This window comes from Acanthaster planci, linkage group LG13 (assembly GCF_054643075.1).
Source record: "Acanthaster planci isolate LZ-2023a linkage group LG13, COTS_SCS, whole genome shotgun sequence".
Lineage (NCBI taxonomy): Eukaryota > Metazoa > Echinodermata > Asteroidea > Valvatida > Acanthasteridae > Acanthaster > Acanthaster planci.
Window position 1 is genome coordinate 2582548 of NC_141789.1, and position 25696 is coordinate 2608243.

General features: G+C 43.8%; 1 protein-coding gene across 2 annotated transcripts in view; it reads right to left on the reverse strand.

Annotated features, from left to right (window-relative positions):
* Positions 1-25696, reverse strand: part of LOC110977030 (cilia- and flagella-associated protein 58-like) — a 44966-nt gene that overhangs the window by 6326 nt on the left and 12944 nt on the right. For both annotated transcript variants that reach the window (XM_022230790.2, XM_087144783.1), the window contains exons 12-14: positions 9019-9242; positions 8122-8338; positions 7608-7727 (exon numbers count right to left, since the gene is read on the reverse strand). In XM_022230790.2, the coding sequence (XP_022086482.1) occupies positions 7608-7727; positions 8122-8338; positions 9019-9242 (561 nt within the window). The remainder of the gene's footprint in view (positions 1-7607; positions 7728-8121; positions 8339-9018; positions 9243-25696) is intronic.

The following is a 25696-nucleotide window of genomic DNA, read 5'->3' on the forward strand; positions in this document are numbered from 1 at the left end:
CAAGGCCTTCATGGGCTAAAGCAGATTGACATTGATGATGTAGCTAGTGTGAACAAAGCCAAAAAGCGCACCTACATGCACGTGCGTCACAGAAAAATGAGCCCAGAGCTTGACTCCACTGGTATGTGGACATTCTTCAAAGTTGGTGTTGAGCCATCCCAACAATTTCAAGGCGCTGCTTGGCACACAATGCATGTATTTCATGGAGACCATAAGCAGTAAGCAAAGCCAAAGGCTGATGATCCTGGAGGAAATATTTGCTTGTAAAACTGAGTGACTGGCCAATAGAAATGTCTGTGCAAGCGCAACCTTTATCAAAACCACACCAAGCACGACCATGAAATCGTGCTTCACATTGGTAAATTTTTCTGCTAAAGTTAGCGCAACTTTTCAGCTCACTGTTAAGCAGCTTCATGAAATTGGGCCTTGCCCTTCAGCTCGGTGCATCAAAACTGTTTCTACAAAATGGTGGGTTCATATCAAGCCTGTGGGATCAATGTTAGTCCGTCGCCAAGAAACATGCTACGCTGTGGATTGCTCAAACCCCTTCCCCCTTGGAATCAATGGACATCCTTCAGAAAAGATTCTCGAAAAGACTCAAGTTTTCTCCACTGAGAGCATCAAGCAGAGTGTATTCCACTGTACCCTAAGAGATGAGATGTTCTGGAAGCCTGATGAGGGGGATGAATGGGAGACTGTTCTTTAGGAGGAGAATCTATCCAAAAAACATCAGTTTAGTCACTGAGTAGTCAGACAGAAAAAAAATTCAAGTTACGTACACAAGATTCCCTATGGTGTTTTCCCACTTTGAAATGGCATAAGAGGTGAAGAAATAACAGGAAATTTGCTGCTTCAAAAAAACAAATGGTTGCAAGCCCGTGAAACTTCGTGCCAACTGAACTGTGACAATAATAAAACGAGGGAAAGGCAAGCAAATGTGAGGCAAAGGCTCTATAATGCCAGGCCCCCAGGGAGAACAACCAAAAAAAATTCAAGATGAGAGAAGGAGAATGCAACAGAAAAACACGGTCACTGATTCGCAATATCACAAACAGATCGGGGAGGGGGGGGAACGGGGAGACAAACAGAAAGCAGATTCGATTGCCAACAGATCTCCATCTGGATGGCATTAGTGCGAGTGGCTGCCCAAAAGGGCAGGCAGCTAGCATGGCAGATTCCCTGGGAATTATTAGACCACAAACCGGGAAGCGGTGGCACTTATATTGGTAATCTGACATCAGCGATCGCCCTCCCCCCCCAGGCCGCAGATGCGTCAGCGTGTCAACCACCCTGACAAGACATCAAGTTTTGTATCATTGAAGACTACCCTTCCTTCAGCACATCACATCATTATCCATCCCCCCCCTCCCCTGCAAACCTCATCACCGATGCCGCCAACGGCACGAAAACCGGCAGCTTGGTCTCCCTCTATCTTCTCTCTGCCCTGCTCTTTTCCAAATAAACAAGAATCTCATCCTGCCGAGCTGGATTCCCCCCCTCCCTCCCTCCTCCCCCCAGAAGCTGTCACTGAATCAATAAAAAAGACGGGTGGATAAACTCTCCCCTCTACCGTCTTCCCCCCCCCCTCTTTATCACTTCCCACCTCCCTGGTCTGCTCAAACAAGCCTCCTTCTGCTCATTTTGGCAAATACCAAACAGAAAGACAAGTGAGAAGAATCCAACGCCTCAAAAACGACAGGGGTTTATCTCCTTCATCAATGATATTTCAGTTGAGCAGGATCATTTTGACGGATTGAAAAAAAAAAAATTAAAATATTAGAAAAGAAAGCCCGACTCTTTGACTTTGTTGGCTGGCAAGCAACCGCAGAGTGTCATCGTTGCCAGCGACGTGTTGACCTTTCCAATAATACCGCCATCGTGCCATTGCTCAAGAGGTCCCCGTACAATCCCTTCATCTGGACCACCAGTTTCAGATTTTCTCTTCATTCTCTGGACTTTTGACGGGCCGGAGAGACTCTTCATAAAGCCTCGGCCAAGATTTCTCTTCTTTCACTTGACACAAGCCCACTCAAGGTTTGTAAGGCTTGAGAACGGGTCTTGCCATCCAGGTTGGGTCAACAAGAAGATGATGCTTCAATTTCATTTAGAAAAAAAAAGGACGGAATGTTTACCCGTCTGTCTGTGGCAATCAAAGGATGACTCGTCGAATTTTGTTACAGTACCTTTGATGGATAACTTGCCTGTGATGTCGATGCTCTTAGCTATAACACTCAGCATGAATAACATGCACAGTGTGCAACTACATACATACATGTACAAGCACACAGTTTTTTTTCTCGGAACAGCACTCAATACAATCATTCCGGGCATCTCACTGGAATTCTGGAGTGAGTCAATTTTCATAGGATTTCCCGGGCACGCAACACTGGCAAGCTGTCCTGAACCAAATTAAGAGCCAGTCTGAGGGTCGGGTGTTTTCATTATGCCTGAAACTGTGTGACTGAAGGTCTCAACTCATTCATCGCCAAAACCTATTTCAACTAATGATACTGCAGGGCATACCGGTAAATGGCCCAATGAAATTGAAGAGGGACACCAACCATTTTCAGTATACTGTCACATTTACTGTCAGGTGAAGGGACCAGGAATTCACGTGCAGTGACATACATGTACCAGCATGTTCCGACGCAGAACCAAAACCAGCAACAGACACCGATAAACTCATATTATCTCCAATCCCTGTAATATCTCCCTCAATGGCCCTTTCAATTATTTCCCACTGCCGACCCATCGAGCGGCATCAATATTTAACCGCCTCTCATCACCGGCATTCAGCCGGCTACAGAGACTGGCTACGACTCACTCACCAAGGTCAGTAAACACCCACAAAGGGAGGGGGGGAGAGCCATTAGTGTCCCGCCGATGAAAAGTTCCCGGCTTTGACAGATGACCCGTCCAAGGGTTGTACGGGTACAGTATCCTGTGTATTTTCACCGAGACACGCGCAGGCAGGAGGTGACTGCAAGAGGGGACCCAAGTATGCTACTGCAGCTTGTGTCAACCAACCTCGGGCGGTACATGTATGTGAGCGCGCGGGGCTCGAATTTCAAGAAAAACCACCTGCCATACCACAGGGCTGGTACGTGCAAAGCTGAACTTGGAAATCTAAGATTAATTAAAACTTGGTGGGGGGGGAGAGGAGGGGAGGGGGTAAAAAAAAAGACATTCGCTATAAATGACAGAATCACTCAGCCACGTAAGCATTCGACTGCAGATGACACGGATCAGCTGTGACAGTGGGATGCAGCCCCACCCACGATCAGCACCGAATGTCGGGTGAGAATAGATTTGTCATACTGGAATAGAAGTGAAACTGTGCTCACGATGACAGACTCCGCCCTCTGACCGGGGCCAATTTCATAGAGCTGCTTAAGCACAAAATTTGCTTAAGAGTGAAAAAGCCTTGCTTGACAAATCAGGTTACCAGCCAAAACTCCACGTGACATGTGATGTATATTGTTAGGAATGGTATTAGCATGATAATCCGATCACATAGATTTTGAGCAGCCTTTGTTTTTTATTTTTTCAAGCAAGATTTTTTGCGCTTAAGCAAAATTTTGTGCTTAAGCGGTTCTATGAAATTGGCCCCAGGATAACTGCGGAAGTCAGTGGACATTTTGTAGAGCTTCACTGACAGCATCAGTTTACAAGGGTAGGGGAGAAGGAACCCAACTCTTTGGTAAATATTAACCATCTATGGACATAGGATATGATGGGCTGGCAGCAAAATCCCCTTCTTCGACCTTCAGTATGAGACAAACACCTCTCTGAATAAGGTTCCGCATACAAAGTTACGAGCATTTTTTTTTCTTCCCTGGGTCAATATCCTCCATCGCAGGACAAACAGACGATGGGTAATCCATGACAGAAGAACGAGAACAGGGGGGAATCCCATTTGACGTTTCTGTTATGCAAGATGCGCAAGCTTTTTCATGAAAAAGGGGTTCACACCTCACACTCACTGAAAAGGCTCGCGAGATATTTTCGATTTGTACTCTCAGAGCGATCAATGGAGCGAGGCGAAACTGGGAAGCTTTGCCAGAAGAAACCAGGCCATTACGGGAGCGTATTCATCGTTGGGAAAACTTGGCTAGGAGTCAGGTTTCAACGGCACGAACCATGAACACGAATACAGCGAACGTACTATGAGGACTTTAAAGCTATCCCTCCGGCTCAATCTTAGTGATCAGATGATAGCGCGAGATGTTTGCATCCTTGTGGACCCTGTTGGGCACCACTGCCCCTTTGTAACCCTGCAGTTAAACACAGTTAGATCCGCCACTAGATTGTGGCTAAGACATTACAGTGTAGGACAGGCATACTTGGAAATCGTAGACGTGAACAAGTTTTTTTTCCACTTCACCTTGTTCCCCCACGCCCTCTCTTCCTGCGCTCCAACGAACATTCCTCTCTAGGCGGCGACCAACTAAAAACACATTATTTGCAGAAACCGAGAAATACGAGGCCAATCGATCCCAACTATACCCATTAGGTTGTTTTGACTGCCCTCCGTGGAGGGTTTACTCAAACAGGCACCCCCTGTCAAGAACAACAAGGAGCCGCCGAAACCTCTGTGTCACGGGAGGCGGGAGGAGGACACCCCTCAGCAAGAAAAAAACAGAAAACACTCGGAGAACACAGGCCCCAGCTTCCACAAAAAAACCAAAATCGCTGCAGCGACTTCCTGCATCAGCGATATGAATTTGACAAATTGAAGACACGTTCCTGCCATTTCAATTTTACAGAGTAACGCAAAGGTATACTAATAACTTGCATGTGCGTACCACCCTTCTGCGTCCCCCCTTTCTAATTTAGACCCGGTTTACATTGAAACTTAAATTCACTGTACCGTGGTATGCCACTCCGACAAATTGAAAGCATGCCTGCTGTACTGATTTTCAGAGCCAGTTTATGAAGACATGACCTTTTTTTTATAACAACAGCACCAAAAAACCAGCCTGTGGAGTTTGATGTTTGTGCAGTGACGTGGAGAGCAATCATGTCCTCAATTTGTCTTGAAGCAGTCCGTCTGTGGGATTATTCTTCTGCACAATGAAAGACCCGGCAAGTCAGACTTCATTCGTCTGTACTTTCTCTCTATTTTTACTGGTAGAACCTAAATTGCTGTCGGAGGAAAGACATGATCGAAAGTGCTTTCCCCGGTAACCAGTCAGCCAGGAATGCTGCTCTTCAATGTACTGATGTCATTACCAGACAGAACGGTTCAATGACATTTTTTTTTCTCTCGTGCCTGCTTGAGGATTGTGATTCGGTAATGTTTCAGTGAGTGCAGAATGAAGAAAGCTTTACTTTCAGATGTTGAGGTGATCACTACAGTGTGCATTTCTGCACCAAAGCTTTTGTGACTTTTGCTGTGAAAAGGGCATTTTTTCCAACTATGCACGGCACCATGGAAAATTGTTGAGACTTTTCACCTAAAGTTCCGCTTTTTATCCTTTATGCATTAAGTTTCAACCTTTCTGTCGGGAGATATTCATGTGTGAGAATAAATGCTCGGAAACAGCACGTCAGGCAGATGTGCATGCCCTGTACGTATACAAAGCGTGCGTGTGAGTGTTGCAGTTTTCAAATATGAGAGCCTCACTTTTCATTGTTACTTTTTACTTCACGAGACAAAATAAAGCTTCCCGCATTTTCATCTCAAAAAACAAACAGTGCTTCATTTCTTTGGTTAGATGTTGGCTGCCAGTACATGTACCGGTACGTGACCCATTAAATGACAAAACATCCAAGCGCCAAGTGCTTAATTTAATCAATCCAAAACCAAAAATTATTACAGTAAAGCTGGGGTCAGAAATCAGATCTGGTATCAGGATCGAGCAGGCGTTGAGTGAGCGGACGGCCCAGAGACATGGGGTCCGTCTCTCCCCGCCTCAATGCCTTCGGGACTGAGGGGTCTATTGGGTTAATGGGAAGAGCCTGTGGGGGTGGGGGGGGAGGGAGAGGAGGCTGCAACAGCCAAAAGACTCCGTCTGCATGCCCGCTACCGGACAGATGCTATCAGCAACCCTCACTCATACAGGCTGCGGTGACACCTCAGTTTGATTTCCCACTGTTCATCGGGCCGGCTCGTCTGACATCTCTCCTTCATCCCTGTCTCTTTTTTTCTCTTCCCCCAAAAGAAGAGGTTACTTGCTTCCAGCCAGCCATGTTGGGAACGTGAAGACACTGTTAACTGATTGGATCAGGAGGAATGTGGGTGACGACAGGGATACAATACTTGGACCAATCCAATGAATTAGCAGCTATCCAGGGCAAATTTTTCCGTTACTGAACTATCCCCGACCGTGAGACGCTGAAAGGGTAGGCATTCTTTCAGCGTCTTACATTAGAAAGTTAGCTGCGTACTGATTGAATTAAGACGAGCATGGGCAACAGGGCTCACACGACGCAAGCAATCCTCCGACTGCTGACTTTTTTTTCAGGGCACGTTGATTGTTACCTGCTCAGACAAACAGCAACATTATCCGCCGACCCAGAAATTTTTGCCCAGGCGGAGCGGCGGATTTGAATGATCCACCTTCTGTCACCAGCAAAACATTATGAGATTTATCAACGGGGCCGATTGGATTATGGTCCTGCGGTCCAGAACAAAGATTTGGCACAAGGAAAACAACTCAACCGCTGGAGTTTTTCAGGGCACATTTCGTGAGCAGTTTCGTCCCGACCCAGATAGGATGAGGTTTGCAGCTGAACGATCCAAAGATGCCGCCTTTCAACAGCAAACATTGCTCATGTGTGTTTTTTCCCCATTCATGGCCAAAATAAAGAGGGAAGGACAGCAAGGCTGTTCTGGAGAGAGTCAGGTCAGATCTTTTCGAGTGGAGCAAAGTGGTTACGCATGATCTGGCGTAATCGCTTGGCGTAAAAACAAGTGCATCTAGTGGAACTTGTGGTGTCCTAGCTTAAAGATTAAAGATGTTTATACAGTGTATTTGTGAAACATTTTATATGCAAGCTGTGGTTTCTAATGAGCATCTTTTCAATAAAATATGGATATGTTCCTTTTAAACTATGCTTGCCAAAAAAGCCATGGGAGGGGGGGGAATTCTGCCATTGCTATTCATCAGGTGTGGACAGCCAATTCTTTCCACTTTGATGTGGCACTCTGCAGGTCGTGCAGTGGGCCAGTCGTGAGCAAGTGTGCAATGTAAAGGCGGCGGTGAAAAACAGAAATCAACAAACAAAAGTTAGAAGAACTGTCGCTTTCTGTCTTTCAGATCTGGCAGGATTTATACACTCTACTGCAGAACAGACCAATCAGGATATGGATAATGCAGAATGGACCAAATCAGGCCAGAAAGAGTTTCCCAGTTAATGATAATGCCACGGTCACTCAGCCATCCAACGTCAAGCCACCTATCAGCAAAGTAAGTCATTCGGATGCTTCAGAGAGCGAGACAGACAGACAGGCAGGCATTTGAGTAGAGCAAACTCTCCCTAGTAAATCGACAAATCACCCATGAAACGAACTATGAGGCTACCCGTCAAAAACTGCAGGTCAAATCTTGCATATCCTTTCCCTACACTTAGGAAGAGCAAAGAGAAAATCTTTTTGTCCTCACCTTCAGCTGTTTGGTCTTGTCCTTCATGGTCTGCTGGTAGATTTGCAGTTGTTCTGCCACCTCGGGTCCAGGCTGTCTGGCCAGAATGTGTTTTAGTTCGATGTAGAGCTTCTCTTTCTCCTGTTTTCAAGATGAAAATAAATGTTGGATGATTTGGGGGGTTTCTTTGAATAATAAACAAACAGTGCATTCAGTTTCCAGACAGCGTTGGACTGATAAATAAACACTGGTTCATCTCCAAAGCAGTGGAGAAAGATTCTGGTCGCTTTCTTGCCCTTTAGTACAGACGGAAAACAAAGATAACGGTATTAAAAAATTGGAGCCAGTGCTAAATGTAACTGCTAAAACAGATGAAGATGATGATTAAGCCAATTCACATGTTAAGCAAAAGTCCATGGAGAACCAGTCACAAGCCACACACTTCCGAGTGCCATTGTAGAAGGTAACCAGCCTTTTCGCTAAGCAAAATGCCTTTAGTACTCAGTTTGTTGGGTTTTTTTTCAGTAGCACTGACCTGTATCAGGAGCTCCTTTTCCACCACCTCCTCGGTCTTCTGGATCAGCCGGCGCTGCAGTGTCTGGATCTTCTGGATCATCTCATAGGTGCTGGGGTCTGAGCCCTCCAGCTTGCGCCAGCGGTGGATATTCATGGGGTTCTCCAGCTCCTCCTCCAGGGCCTTGCAGCGCGTCCGCTCCCGCAGCAACTCCCGCTGGAGGTGGTAGACTTCTCGCCTGGTCGGGCAAGAGAGGGGGAAGGAGAGAGATCAATCATCTGCATTGATAAACTTTGACAATTCAATTTCTTATGCACTGGTGCTTTCCAGCATTGTAATCGAGTACTTCAGAGTTACATGTACATCAGTATTGTAGTCGAGTGCCTCAAAGGTACTCGGTCTTGTGGTCAAGTACTTTCAAGGTCAATTACTTCAAAAGTTCTTCTTGTATTTGAGTCCTTCAAAGGTACTTCAGACTTCAGTGGTCCAGTATTTCAAAGGTACTTCAGTCTTGTAGTCAAGTACATGTACTGGTACTTCAATAGTACTCCAGTGTTATAGTTGCGTACTTCAAAAGTAACAGTCTTGTCTTCAGTCTCAAGTTATAATTTATACTTTTACAGGTACAGGTACTTTGGCTACAGTGGGTTAACAATTTTACACGAATGCCTTTGTTACAGTTCACAGGAAGGCTTGTGTTATAAATTGTGACTGGGCTTCTTATGATGATGTACACTTCTCAAGACATTATCGAGTGACATTTCAGGAAGATTCTGGTCAGGATCCAAATGTCAAGGCCTAATAACTTTTTCATTTGTATCTTTCAGGTCACTGTAGCCAGCAAGCAGTTTTTATAGGTCCCAGGGCCAAGTGACATCCTCATATGTGGAGGTGAGTGGGAGAGTCCCCCCCTTGTACCTGAGGTCGTCCACGTTGGCCACGCTCTTGTTCAAGATGTTCTTCTCCCGCCGCAGCTTCTTGATCTCCAGCTTGAGGAGGCGGATGTCCTCTAGGCGCTGACGGTACTGCGTCTCGCCCTTAGCCAAGGTGGACTGCTGGATCTTGATCTTTTCGTACAGGAGGGCCAGCTCGTCGTTGCGCCGCACCAGCTGGGTGCCCAGGATGTCACGCTCGCTGATCACCTGGGGGAAGGAAGGGACAATGTGGAGATGGAGGGTGGAGAGGGGTGAGAACAGACAAAATAGCAAATTTGATAATTCAGTCTAATAGCACCTGGGGCCAATTTCACAGAGTTGCTTAGGCGCGAAAAAACCTTACTTGATAAATCAGGTAAGCAGCCTAAACTCCATGTGATGTATATTGTTTTGGGATTGTATTTAGCCGTTTTGGGGGTTAGCATGACAATCAGAAAGAGTTTGAGCTGGTAACCTTTGTTTATTACGCAAAGTTTTTTCCCGCTTAAGCACTTTTTGTGTTTGAGCAGCTCTATCAAACTAGCCCCTATTCTACTTTATTTTTAATTTGTTGGTCAATCCGGCCAAACCACAGAGTGCTGGGAACATTTTGAGTAGACACAGGGAGTAACAGGCATGGCAGTTTTAGCGGCACAATGACCAATGGGGTCAAAGACACCACGTCATGGGTTGTAATCATGTCATCAAGCTGTCACCGCGGTGGCTCAGGAAAAGTCTCTGAACAACCTTGGCAAAGACTCTCGCACATCTTTTGTGATATAAATATGACGCACATGAAAATTCAATACAGGCGATTCACAATAGTGCCCCCTTAAGAGTTTGCAACACGTTGACCAATCACAGTGCGCAAAATCTGTCGACCCTTTCCAAACCCGCACACTGGGTCCACAGATTTTGCACACTGTGATTGATCAATGCATTACAAGCTCTTGCAGGCGCACTATTACGAAACACCTGCATTGCAAGAAGAGCGGTGCACAGCATCCGGCAATGACAAATTTCGTATATAGCCTGCTGTGTACAGAACAAAGGAACGAAAACACAAGGAGTCGTCAACATGGACACATTCTCAATGGAAGTGTACCAAACTGAATCAATTCCCAATTCTATCTTATCCAATGCAAAAGCTAAATCCTCTTGCTATTGTTCCCACAATCAACTGACAATGGATTACATCCCCCAAAATTTCACAGCCCACTGATCTGTAAAAACTAAGATACCAGTTTAAGCAACAGAGCCATGGGATACTTAGGTTATTTCAGAACCGTCCCTCAACCCTAACAGCCCCGAATACTACAAAGTACTACTTAGTAGTAAAAAATAGTATTCACTGCTGTCACTTGTAAGAGGACATTACCTTTCTGTTCTCTGAAGCCATAAAATACAATAGATAAGACATTGTACCATACAGTGCTCAGGCACTATGAAGGCGGGACTTTATTGTTCTCTGTACTAGTAACAATAGAGGGTGCTCTAGCCAGAAGTACATGTAATAATCTGTAGTGCTAGGTCCTTCAGGCTCAGACTACTGCTTAGTATTTTGTAGTACTGAGTACAGCAAGCCAAATTTTAGGCAGAACTACTAAGGTTAAAAATGTGATTTTCAGTAGGCAACGGTCGCTATTCACATCCTTTATTTGTCTGCACATTTTAACAAACATGTAAATAACCACAAACGCATGGTCAGAAGTATTGTCTAGAGACTACAAAAATGCGAGATCCATGTACCACGGCAAGAAAATCACACGGTTCATGTGAACATCTGCCGAGTTCATAGCAATGGAGCTAATCATTACAGGAGAAACCAACTAGGTACTTCAGGTGTCAGCGTGTGTGTGCAGTATAAAGTGTTCTCGATAGTCTTCACGTTACCAGCCTCTGTCGGGCGTAATGCAGTCAAATATCGATGAACTCAACCAGCCGGGGCCGAGTATTTGCTCAACCCTCGGCTGCAACTTCATCCCCCCCAAACACTGGCCAGTTAGATGCGTCACTTGATAACAAACTGGACTCTGGCCCTGCACGTGTCCCGTAACGCTCTCATTGAAGGGGACACGTGGGGCAGTGGATAGGGTTCCTTCTGACCGCAGGATTGAGGTTTCCAATCCCAAAAGGCGGTTTACATGTCATGATCTTGGGCATGTCACTTCAACTGTACGTGTGTGTGCCTCTCTCCACTCAGGAGTATTTAGAATGGGTGCCTGTGAGGGCAGACGTGGTGATTGCGTTATTGCCGTTTGTGTCTGAAATACATCATGTACATGTAGCAGCATCAGCTAGCATACTCCCCAGGGAGCTGAGAATGCTCTCACAACGTTCAGATGTTGTGAGCCCAATGAGCAAAGATGATGATAATGTATGGGCACTTTTGGATAACAGGTGCTGTTAGACGCTGTTCAGCGTACAAATGTTGAGGTGTTATTATTATTAGATGACTTGGGATTGGCTACAGGTCTTCCCTTTTTTAAAATTCCTTCTTTTTGGGTAAGTCAAGAGCGGTTATCTTATTGACTCAAGATTTGATCATCACAATAGCCAGACTCCAAGCAAAACAATGTCAATGGGCTTCTGTCCGGTAAAATCAACTTCTAGAAGTGTCGCATGAGGAGAACAGGGCTGGTTGAAAGGAAACTTGTCCTTTCAATTTTGAAGAAAACAACACAGTGGAGAGCAAAAAAAAAAAAAAAGCGCGGAGGCAAGACATAAAAGGCAACTATGTAGACAATGCAGACAGGATGCACGGCTCGTGTTTGCACAGCTCTGTGAAAACACTTTGAGGGAGCTGACCAAAATGGAGACTTAATCATGTGTGTATATGGTCGGTTTACCCAGGGAAGGGGGGGGGTTGTTCCTCTGTGAAGCAACACTTTCTTTTTCCTGTACCCTGGATAAATTACCGATTTGCACGAGCGCCTTTAATTAAGAATAATGCCTACCCTGGAAACCTGTTGCTGTTACACTTCCCTGGGAAGGGCAACAAATGGCGAAAAGACCTCACATGTAAGTTCTTTCACACTCTTCCAAGTTGCACTTTGCATATATTGATTTCATGCACACTGATGTATTAATTACACTCCTTTGCCCGGGGTATGCACAAACGTGTTAACTTGACCCAGCACACATCAAGAATTATTCATCAAAGTCAAATGAAAAAATTCAAATTCCCAGGCAAATAACAACACAGGTCCTCACAGTTTCAAGCAACACAGAAAAAATCAAGCGATATATGGTGTATTACTGAAGTCAATTTGCAACAAATCATTCCAACATGTGCCAATTGCTGATTTGTGAGTTGGGCACAAAGACCACCAGCACATAAAGCCTTTTGCGGGGATTGCACTCCATCTGCTCCTCCAGCTCGGATTTACCGCAGCTACCAAGTTTCTAATCCTGCAGATCAGCGCATGTTGTATTAATGGTCAGCAACGATAGACGGCTTTACTCTCTGATTTGGCCCGGGAAATTACATGGTTCTCATGGGTACCACGTGCAGGGCATTGACTTTTGAGATGATCTGGAGCGGTCCACGTGTAAAACGAAGCTCAGAAGCCAATAGCGCAGTGCGTGAAAGTTTCACTGGTTTGTACAGACATAGCGGGCAACCCTGGCATAAGAGAATGGCAGCACAGACAAATACTGTGGCAGGACAGATTCATCTTCATGCCTCCAAGCTATCGATGACATTAGGTAAGCTCCAGCACTTGACTTACGTAAATTCTTGATGGCAATCATTCCAACGACTGCGGTAACCGCTGCTCTGTCAAACTGAAGCAAGCATGGAATTCTGGCATTCTCCGTGATTAAAATATTGCACGCAATCTTTCCTTATGGCCATCTGTGAAGAGTTGGTGTACATGTATCAATAGCGGGTCGTTGACATATCTAAGTCTGAAAACAAGTTAGTATGCAGGGAGCTGAAACAATAAGAGTAAAATTGCTTGAACTGGCAGTTTATGACCAATTATATTGTTATTTGTCTGAAAATGATATTCTTGGTCCAAATCAATCCAGTTTTAGGCCAAGACACTCTACTGTGACTGCATTTTTTAATCTTTGGTCAAAGAATCTTGATGACGGCAAATTAACAGGTGCTGCTTTTATAGATCTTAAAAAAGCATTTGACGCGATCGATCACTCCATTCTCCTCAGAGAAATAAAACCTCATTGGATGCTCTGATACATGTGGCACAATTACTTCATGTACTTGGTTTAATTCATATTTGACTGATCGAACACAGAGAGTGTGCATCCCGGGATTAGACAAATCTGATTAGACACCTTTCCAAGGGGCCATTTACACCCACGCAGCTGTGTCAACCTGAACGCCCCTGCGCGCGCACTTCAATAACTGACTACTGCCTATTGGTCTAAGAGGAATTTCACGTGCTCACAGCGCCTAAGTGCAAACAGGATGGCCCTCTAGCAATGACCTCTGGTGTTGGTCATCGAATGTGTCCGTACTCTGATACTTCAAATGTGTCAATGGGAGAGCCTCAGGGCTCTGTTTCAGGGCCACTGTTGCTCTCAATCTATGTAAACAACACGCCCACACCAAGTAGCAATGGTCTAAATTGATATGTACGCAGATGATATGACACTGACTGTGAGTGGTACAAATGCTGATGAAATCCACGAAAAGCTGTCATTTGCCATGTCAGAAGTTACGAGTTGGATTGAAAAAGACCGGCTTGTACTTAAATCTTGATAAAACAAATGTGATGGTTATCGGGTCTAAAGGTAAACTGAGTAAAATCTAACAGAACAGTGAACGGGAAAAGACTAAAACGGGTTCACGTTGCAAAGTGCCTTGGGCTACTTATTGATGACCGGCCATGCTGGAACGTACACATTGAAAAGGTTATCAGCACGATACAAGCTACCGGTAAACTGGGACTGCTGCGATGTCTAAGACCTGTGGTCCCCGTTGAGTGCACAAAGATAACACCTTCATACTGCGGCATACTGCCCCATTTATGTTCTCAAATTTGGGCTGAGCGGTTTAGTATGCATACTTCCAAGCTAATGAAATTACAAAAACGAGCAGCTAGGATAACTTTAAATAGAGACTTCTCTGCGAAACCTACTGATGTGGTCAACAAACTGACCTGGCTATCCTTACCAAACTGCTTTGCACATCCGTAATAGGGCAGTATTAATGTATAAATGCACTCATCATCTGGCACTTGATTACCTTGCTCAACCTTCAACTGTAATTAGCCACGTCCGTGGTAATCATTCCAGAGTAGCGCCTAATAATTCTCTTACTATTCCTCGTTATAAGACATGGAGCTTTAAACATAGGCCTACTGGTCGCCTGCTGGTCAGTGGCATATCACTAACGAATAACCTGGACCAATCAATGAAGACCGCCTCATCACTTTCAATTTTTAAGAGATTGTCAAACAGACATTTGACAAGCCTATGACCAGAATTCAAGATTTCATCGGTGTATCACGTCTAACCTCAGTCCACGTTGTGTTTGTTTAGTAAATTTTGATTTTTTGACTTTACATATTGGATGTACTATATTTTTATATGCATTTTCTTTTATTTCATTTTCTGTGTAATTGTTTTGCATTTAATTTATTAATTATTTTTTGTTTAATTTAATGTATTAATTTTTTTTAATACAACACAGTATGTTTACATAATAATGTTTGCAGAGTACCATGGAAGACTATGTTCGGGTGAAGATCAGAAAAATAAACACTTTGAATACTAGAATACTTTGCTCAACAGTACAGCTTAACTACAGTACAAGTACTTGAAAAAAATCAGAACAAAATAAAACAAATTTATTTGTACCTGGTAGATTGTGCAAGTTTTCAAGTGTGTTGATACACATACATGTACAGTACGGGAGGTTCTATCCTTAGCATGAAGACACGGCTTTGTTCTGATGTTATCAACACCATTCGCCATCATCTCCTCTTTCTCTCTTCAAGTTTCACAAAATAACTGTTTAATTTAGATACATCTTCCTTTGGCACTGAGAAAGTTAACGGTATCAGGCCACGGGGAATTCATGGAAAGTATTAGTCCAGTCATGCAGAGTTAAATAAACACGTATGTACGTGTATCAGGCCTTGCGCTAACGCTTTTTCTTGGATAGCCCACAGGGCTAGTGAACTGGGTATTTTTCTAGCCTGTTTGGAGTTTTATTAGCCTATATGCAAAAAAAGAAAACCCAAAATTGTTGTTAGCTTTAATACCAATGAAGAAAATAAACTGCTGATGGGAAAAATAAGAGGCACGATTTGATGAATGTCACATGCACTTGTAGTGAAAGGTTTTGCAATCATGCATTTATTATCACCAAAAGCAATACATGTGTTTTGATCTAAATTTTAACACTATAGGTAGGTTCTATACTGATTTTTTCACTAGCCCACTGGGCAACCAAGAAACCAAGTCTAGCTGGCCCGGAGCATTTTTTGCTGGAATTTGTACGCCGGGCTAGTAGTATTTCGAGGCCTGTGTACACATGAACTACATGTAGCCCACTCGCATGTAAAATGATGCTTTCAAAATGCTCCCTTTTCAACATGATCACGCTCCTGGCCTGAAGTTTTGACCGAATGTCCGGCAGATTTTTAAACATTAAAAATTTCCATTACGTGAAACTTCCATCAGTCAAAACCTCTGCATGCTACTCACCAGTTTCATCCTGACTGGCTTGGCAATAAGTAATTACTGCACCCACTTCCCCCAAGGCCAGTGTGACCATTGCCTCAATCACGGCACACTGGCTGCGACCTGCTGACGGTGTAAAATAACGGAACTGTTCAAGAGCACAGGCGAAATTTGACTGTTTTTCATTTGATTTCCAAGGATAAATTGGGTCAATTTTATGATTCAAAGTTGCTTACCCAATAACTTTTCACACTTCTCCCAATGCCGTACAATATAAGCAAGAATCCAGTCAGCAAACTCAAAGACAGTGCCATCACCATCCACCTGTTCCCACTTCATTAACTTGTGCTCCGATAAGAAACACTGGAATGCAAACCGCTGGATCCAAAACCAGTGAGTCCCGAATGACAAACTCGGGTCTGCTCCAAATGGGTGATTCATGTAACGTCTCCTTTTTGAGCGATTTCCAAATATCAGTTTCGTGAAATCCTTGTGGAGATCTATACATGTTTAGAAATTCCTTTTGGAGACCTACTCCACCCATTCTTCTGGGTCTCCACAAGGTGCCACATTATCTTTCCAGGTGTGTTATGGCACCTGCTAGCATACATTAGAACTTCATGTATGTACTGTGCTTGTATTATAATTGCTGATTTATTTTTATTAAATGTGTATTAATCTCACTGAATGATATTTTTGAGTTGAAGTATAATTTTGTATCTTATTTTATAATAGTATTTGTCAAGATTAGTGTGTATATCCTTTCGAATTACATCTAATTGTATTTTTATTTATTGTCACAGTCTTACACAATTCCGCTTTTGTGGCGAGAAGACTGATATAATAAACCATTTAATAATAAAATAATAATAAGTACATGTACAGTATGTGATATGCTGCTCATCTGAACAAATTCCATGGAGACACGACACGGCCAGTTCAAAGTTTTGTCATAAACTGAGTCCTGCCGACATCACTTCTGTCGGATGAGCCCTCGATCAACGTCTGTGGTACAGCGCAGCCACACTGCGAAACACATTAGCCGGCTTGGGTATCCTCACTACACCCCAATGAAGCCATGTTCAAAGATTGAATGACTAATTCAAATTGACTATCCGTATCTGTGTGTAGCACATAACCTCCCGGCTGGCTTTTGCTGGAGTTTTTTCATTATCAAGCGCGGAGCCGAAACAAAGCTTGGTATTACCGGCACATGAATTAAAAAGGCGGTACAAATCACTGGCTGGGCTTGTACATGTACATGTACGTGGATGCTTCAAGTGAAGTATCCATCAAATGTACTTGTGGGTAATCCTATCCCCATATACGTGTGAGTGCACTTTCCTCTTCCCCCCACCGTCTCCGCTTCTTGAAATGTATTAAAACTACATCTGCTGACGGGGGACTTGATTAAATTGCAAACACCGACTTCTCCGAGAGAAGTCACTGCACCCTCGGACTTGGATAGATTCCCCATCAAACGGGGCTGGAAAAGGCAGCCGCATTTGCAATCCCGCCAAAAAATGCCTCCCTGAAATACTGTTTCGTTTTTGTTTTTTTCAAACAGCCTGTCAGGCACCCAGACGCCATCACAGCAAATCTGGGAAAGACGCCGACAGTAGTGGCTTTAGAGAAACAAAGTATCCGCTTTGTCTGCTTGGTGAACCTTGATTAGGAAAAAATGTGGAAATATGCGCAAAAGGCAAAAGTACTTTGTTGGTCTGGTTTCCACTGACGCATGTGCACCACCAGCTGTTTCTTTTTTTTTTAATTCTAAATAGCAAAATATCCAGGCCCTGATGAGGATGTGACCTGATCTTGTGAAATGCGCCAGCAACTCCTTCTGTGAAATTCATCACGGTTGCATCTCAGGAACTTGGTCAGGGGGGGGATGTATTCCTTGAAGCGCCAATTATGTTTCCCATGACAAATGAGCGATGAGCAGCGATTGCAATCCTGCGGCCGCATCAATCAAAGTGTTGAAAGTGAGACCCCCCCCTTTTTTTGTTCTCTCCCCAAACAAGTGAAGTTAGGGTACATTTTGTTGATGAGTTGGCCAGATAGCCGATCCAACTTTCTGACTGAAATTGACAGCTGGGATTTTGCAATGGGGCTAACTGCAGATTGCTTTTTTCAAGATTAAAAAAAAGCCTTTTTTCTTCAAGCTCCTCACGCACTTACCAGTTTCCCACTGCTTCTCTCTTTTTGGGGGGAGGGGACACATTCACAGGTGCACGTACATGTACAAGTACACGGTACATGTGATTCTCTTTGATAGGACATTAAGCTTTTCATGGCTTATCAAACATGCAGACGTGTACACACCTCTCATAAAGAAGCAATTTTAAATAATGCATAACTCTAAACATTGTGAACAGCAAAAGATAAAACAACATAAATGTCTGACAAAACAGCAGTCTCTACTGATGAAAATTTAATGTGCGCCCCAAATTTTTTGAATACGTAAGAGATGACACCATCGAGCTCCACTCATCACCAGATACAAACGGGCAGTATAAATATTCCGAGCTCATTGTTTTTATCATCTGACCCTTCTGCCTGCCCTTTCCTTCTCTCCACCCCACCCCCCCTGAAACGGGCCACAAACAGCAATCAGCAATCATGTTATGTGGGCTGGGCGCTGCTGACTGCCGAGCGAGCCTCTGACATGTCTGACAGCAAAAAAAAAACAAAAACAAAAACATTAATGTCCTCTCCAAAGCTGGCCAGAGTACCTCCAGATAATCGTTTCTGGGAATTCCAGTCCAGCGCACCGTCACTTTCGCAAACACTGTTGCCAGTCCGTTGTTAGACACTCAAGGTCTCAAACAACATCCGGTCAGCGGATAAACATGGAATTTAGGATGACTCTGCAATAAGTGACTTCTTACTTTCACCTTAAAAACTGTGAAACCCGCAGTCATGTCAGCATGCAGCAAGTTGATACAAGTATGTAATTTCTTCGGCGGCGGGAAGTGGGGAGAGGATCGCTAAAGTACATTAAGACAGACCTCTGATTCAGTCAAATTATGTTTGAGTATCAGGAGCCACCGGGGACGAATTGCAGCCTTTCCACTGCTGCGGCAGCTTAAATGGCCATCCGTTATACTGCATTGCTGAGATAAATACCGGTACGTGTACCATCATTTCTGCATCTGTTGTCATTCACCTTGAAATGAGAAGCTCACTCAAACCTTATCTTGGACACAGAGTGTGAAATCTCATCATTAGACTCTGGGTTTGGAGACTGGTGACATCACTAAATTTCATGTTTCTCAAGTGGAAATCCAAGGTTTCTGAGATACTGTACATGTCGACATTCCATGTTTCTGAGACAGAAACTCAGGTTTTTGAGATAGGAACGAGGTTTCAGAGATAAGAACCCAGGTTTCTGAGAGAGACTCACATGTTCTAGAACCATTAGCATGGTTACGAACTTCCCCTTCTCTCCTGCAGCTTAAGAAGGATCTGAAGACTCATCCCTTCAATGCAGCATTTAATGAATTTCTTTGTGCTAGCGCCTTGAGCACCTTGGTGGATCTTTGCACTCTATAAATCAAAATCATCATCATCATCATCAGTTTACAATTAATTTCATGTGGTGCCTTTCACACAGTATGTTGTCCATTTAAACAATGACCACTTCAGTAACACTGCTACAGTACATGTACCTGTACATGTATGTACATGTACGTACATGTATGCTGCCACAGTTCCATTCCCAGCCTATTCTTCACACTAAACTACAATGACATCAATGAGTGACGCACATTAACAGCCAGTACAACTCAAACTTGGTTTCTGCCAGTCGATGGATCCACTTCCGCACAAAGGTACAAAAACATCCATTATCTCACAAAAACAAGGGGACCCGGCACGCAAGGAAACAGTTTACCCGAGACCATTCTTAGCGGGGGGGGGACAACTTTAATGAGTCTGCCCATGCGTCACTCCACAAAGAACCGTGGTAACCGCTAAGTAGGGAGAGGAGGGGAAGCCAAGTCCACACTCTCATGTGGGTTATTGCCCCAGCTCTACTCATTTCACACCGCCGTTACATTCCTTACCAGTCATTTGACATGCTCAAAAAAGTGCAAAGAGATTATCGGCACATTTAAATTCCATCCACAGCTGGCTACGGGCCGCCCCGAGATTATTCCTGGCATTAACGACAATTTGCTTTTTTTTTCTTTTTCTGTTTAGTTCGTGTTTTGAATTAAGCCCTGGTGACGCCAGATTACACCAAATTGCATGGGAAGTAAAGCAAACAGAAGCTCAGACTGGATAGGCAGCAGCATTTAATTTGCGAGCCGCATTGACTCCCATCTCAGCGAGCACTCCTACCCGATACACTCTCACTGCTCTGCGTGCAGTGGTAGTGCCCATGCACTCCAACAACGGAGCTTAATTATTTCATACTTTGAACAGTAGAGTAAGTGGGCGCTTTCCGTGAAAAAATGACCTTCGATTGAGAACAAAGGCACACACACGGATCAGCTTAAGATAAAAATCACAACAAAGTTATCCCCAGGTTTGCAGGAAAACTAAACGATTGAACTTTTTTGTGCATGTGGGGCGGTTGCAGTGGCTTACTTCTTTTTTATTCATCTGCAGAGTGACAACAGTTTAATGTATTCCCTGAAAAGATTCCAAACTTCCTCAGATTTCTGAGTATTCTTATACATGTGGCTGAACAAACAGATTTCCAGATTGCCACAAAAATCACTTACATGTATAACACACATGAACATAGCCCATCCATCATTACTATGGAACTTTTCTGAGAGGTCAAAAACTTGGTTTTGGTGTAATTGATTGGCTTTAAATTGGACTCTATAAATGCATACAGTCCTCAGTCGTCTCAACAGCTCGCCTCCCCCCACCCCACGAAAATTCTTGGAACCACAACCGACGGACTGCTTCAGCATAGCAGATGAAACATGGCATTCAACAAACCTCTGCATCTTTGTGATTGGATTTACACCACAGGTGGCACTTCAAAGCAAAAACGGCTGCTCCCAGCTTAACCTGAACATGCAGAGGACTGAGCGACCTACACATTTCACTTCAGCAACACCGGCCAAAAAAACAGCTGGTTGCTCGTGAAAAGGCACCTCACGACGGACCGGCTTTCTTTTTTTCTTTTCAGAGTGCCTTCTAGGGTCACAAGGAAGCTACAGAGTATGTCTTCCCCCTTGATTTGGTGGTGTTGCAGCATCTCCTCTCAGAGTTTTTGGCCGGGGGGAGACTGAGAGATCATCCTAATACCAGGCGAGCATGCGGAAGAATCCCAATCAGGCCGCAAATGTGCCTTCATCTCTCAAGCCGTGTGCACTCTTGCTGTCCCTTTCTTTGCCCCACCCCCCCTCTCTCTCTCTCTCTCTGTCTGTAGCTGGCTGTTTTTCCCAAAGCATACGCCAAAACAGAGTATTCATTCTCGATCCAGCGGGACACAGAGGATATTCCTCTGGAGAAGATTACTTGATCTGTCAATGAAGCTAAGCTTTTTAAAGTTTCCTCTAAACACAACAATTTCTTCATTCTGAGCCATACTGCAGGCATTTACACAATTTGTCAATGGCCTGTCTCCTTGTTATTGTAAAGAGCCTTGCATCAACATTAACAGCGTGCTCAGAATTGTACTTCACTAATTTTCTTTTCGAGCACACCTCAGCTGTGTTCACAGCGCACTCACTTCAGAGGACGGCAGAACCCACGCAGGAGAGGCACTTTCTGGGAAGGCTGACATGGAGATTTACATTGTATATTTCATACATGGAAACATCAAGTGTTGTCCTGCACCCTTCGGTGCATACAGTGTACTTTGTTAGAGACTCGTGACAATTGCAAGCATCAATCACAACAGGGTACATACATGTACATGTGATATCGCTATAGTGTGGCCTATCTGACTTTCCTACCAACCTGCTGCAGCTTTTAATCCATCAAAGCCACGCGGCATGCGCATTTTAAGGGTCACTCAGGATCCTTGAAAACAAACTGAAACATGAAATTTTTTCTTTTTCTTGGAGGAGAAACCTCTTAAAAAATACTTGGCAAGAGGAGAAGAGCGAGGGAATAGAGAAAATGTAATCAACGGCCACTCGTGTTACTATAAAGAGATTCATCAAGACTGCGGAAATGGCATCACACTGCATGCATGTACAGCCTCACGAGCATTCACTCTTTACATTGTACATGCGTGTGTGCAGGTACCCAAACTTGTTCTGTATAGTTGCGAGAGCAATACAACTGTTGGAAAATCAACATTTTGAGTACCAAAAACATTATGGGGACACCATTTGGCCATGGTCTTGACTTTCTAAACAAAAATGACAACCCCCCCCAAAAAAGCGTGGTAACGACTTGGACCAAACTAATTCCCGCTTCAGTCCAATCGAAGTGTATTCCAGAATTTGGCCTTGCTCTGTGTTTGTGCCAGACATGCAGTGCGTGCGCATGCATGAATCCACTTATCGAGAGCCTCCCCAAATTTGATGGACTTGGAATTTTCTCCTCCAATCTGTCGCCAAGGCCAGCCTGCTCGCGGCTGCGGAATTTGGCAATTTTCACTACTATCTGTCCGGCCGGGATGCGAGCACTAGCGGGCAGCTATTAAAAAAAAGAAAGTCATAAATTCTACGCATGTATTCCGAAGTCCGACGGCACAAAATGAAATAGTTATGGCCATGCAGACTGTAGGTTTGAAATGGGGGGGGATAGGGGTGAAGGTGCAGACCAGGACAAGACAGGTAAAATGCGTGAATCGATGGCTTCACTGAACATGGGCCAGCTGAGCCCACAGGCAACCACTGACGAGCACATTTCTGTTGACCAGTGTGTATCCCTGTGCATCAGAGGACAGCATTCTGATCGCCTAGTGCAACTCGTCTGACATAACAAACGTGATGGCGCATCCCCAAGACACTTGGGGAGCAATTTGGGATTATTTACTTTGCATTGTATTTTTTTTTTACTACTGGCAGGGTTTGTTTTTATTTCTGTTCTCCAGCAGAGAAATGATCATCATCCTCATTTGAACAAATTAGTCAAACATGAACTAGACAGGTGTACCACAATCATACTGATAGAACGATTATACGATGCTCTTCTGCATCACTGCATGTGATGTTAAAAGGATCTGGGGGGGGGGTTGGGCCATAAAATATACTTTCCAGTTTATTTAATATATATATTAAGAGGCACTATTTAATGAGGGCTTCTCATTCGATCAAAATAAAATACATGTAGGATAACCACGTGAATAATGTTCATGCACTTAATGTATGAAATACATTGTACTTAAAAAAAGTTACATATTTAAATTTGGACAAGTACGAATACATATGCGTACATGTACTTATATATTCCAATTTAACCTTCCTATGCAAAGATCCATTGTTGACAAAGTTGTCCTAACAGTCAAAATCAGTCAAATGCCCTCTATGTGTCTGTGTACTGCATGGCGTTATCAAGTGGACGGAATTTTTGACTTGTCTGTGGATGTTATAGCAAATGGAGTGTTCACTTAAACTGCTAAACTGCAGACAAATTTAATGGGTGAAGCAGTACTCACTAGCATACTTGCTAAACATGTAGAGTCACGTTCAAATCACGTCAGTTGTGTTTACAACACAATGACGAGCCACATCTTTTCAAATTAGCGCTCAAGTTGGCCGGGGGGAGAGGAGAAGGCTTGTGCAATCACCGCTTTTAGCCGTCGATACTTTTCTTGATTACATACGACCACTTATAGTTTGCCTGCATCTTCGGAGCACATTAATTTTTGTCTCTTACATTCTCACGGCACACACTCTTGCTGGGAAATTAAATTCCAAACACGGCAGCAGGAAATGCAAAAGGGAAGGGAGGGGGGGTTGGAGGCACCGGGGGGTGGGGAATGTCCGGTATTGATACAGGCGATATCAATGGCAAGGTAAATAATGTCGTGGGCTGCATTAACGACCGGCAATCCGGCAAAGAGGGGATGCCTTGAAAATGGGAGAGCACATTGTGAAGACGGTCGTCAGCGGACGAAGATGATGGCAAGGTAATGGACGGTGGTGATATAAATAAGTGGATGTGTGCATGCCGAGTTTGCTCGTTTGCATGCTTATGCCTTCTTTAGCGTCAGCAGAGTCGTTCCCGGAAAAGGACAGATCATGCAAATGACAATGGAAATGGCAAAGTTTGACAACCACGGCGGCTTCTCAAATGCGCTTCAAGTGGCTGGTATGTGCGCCCGCTCCTCTCTGTAACAGAGCTTGAAGCAGCCCCAAGGTATCGCATGAACGGTGTAGATTTCTAGTTAGTTACATGTAACTATTTTAAAGGGATCACGAGTGGACGAGTAGTAGGATTTCAGCTTCCATTCAATATCCACATCACTCAGATTTTATCCAGAAATACTTCAAGCACGGAAAAAAAAAACACTCCAAAGTATTAAGTTTCTGATTCGAGTGATGTTTTCATTAGGCCGCTAAAAAGGATGTTTATGTACGTACAATAGTTTCTGAACCTTGACAACCATTGGAGACACTGAGAGATATTCTGCATGTTTATTAATCTCAGCGGTATCAAGCAATACAGTGAAAAAAGGCTTTCGTGGCTAGTAAAAGGCTTTTGACAAATTGTGTTCCACTTTCAAATACAATCGAACAAAAGTAGTCATTTTTGCAAAAGTGACTGAATGGGCTTATGAGGATCCAAGCCACTGTTATCTGCCTGTGTTTTTTTACGAACTGCAGCCTACACTGTAAATTCATCATTACATGTAAAATACGAAAGCATTTCTGTAATTCACTCACACAGAGTGTACTGGCTTTGAGAGTTTGGTGACTGATAACTGAGTAGCAGCAACAAGGTGGCTGTAGTCCAGGACCCAAACCAGCAAGTGTGCTGCCAAGGTTTCCAAGAACACCCGGGACGGGAGTTTGAACTTTTCATCCCAAGCAGACGAGAACAATCAATCTCTCTGACCTGATCCAGTGGGGACCATCACCGACAACGAGGCGCCCGAGTGATAGTATCACAATATCTACAGAATTTGCCCGTTTCCCGTTGGTGATTCTGCCCAAACAAACCAAGAGGCAGCCACATCAAACGTGCAGTAACTTTGCTGATTAATATCGCTACCAATCAACAAGTTCTGTATTCAGCCGTGATTTACCGATAAAAGATGAACACGTTGTTTTCGTGCATGATGGCATCTCTGGAGACGGAACAAACTGCACTCTGCTATTGTTCGGCCAAGGCAGGGCCACTTTAATCCCCAAGCCATGAACGCAGACATATCAAGTGCAAGAAGGCGAGCCTCTCTGGGTAAATGCTCACATTGTAGAGGTGTGCCGTAGACAGTAAACATCCTCATCTATATGCACCTGGTCAATGCACTCGCTGCATGCAGCTTCAGTTCAATGCTGATGAAGGTTGGTTTCTCTCAGGATTTGGTTACGAGGACAAAAAAGTGTAACCCCCACTAAAATAACTTCACGAGCCTTCAACAGAACCCAGTAGTACAATTCCGATGGCAAACTGCTTAGTTCAGGTCCGTTTTTAACCAGTTTTTATCTACTGTACATGTAATTATTTTTAACCAGTTTTTATCTACTGTACATGTAATTATTTTTTGCGACATATATTCAGGTAGTTTTACCTCATTAGTGCTTTCCATTCCTGTCTTTTAAAGTAATGTTCGTTGTACAGTAACTCTTTGTATTAATGCGTGTTTGATCATTGTTACGGAAAGAAATTTACCTTTTTTATCAGTATTTCTTATTTTGGCTCAGAATAACTCAAAACACTCAAATGGGATGACCTCAAGGAGTTGTTTTACTTTCTCTTTGGCATTTTTTTTCACCAAAATATATGAAATTTACTTTTTAAATCCATTGAAAATTGGAGTAAAAATACTGAATTCTTTTGGAAGTGCTCTTGGTACTGGCAAACGGAAAGCATGTTTATCTCGCATTTGGCAAGAAATGAAGCCAGAAAACAGCATGCAGGGCATCAATCTTAGGCCAAGTTTT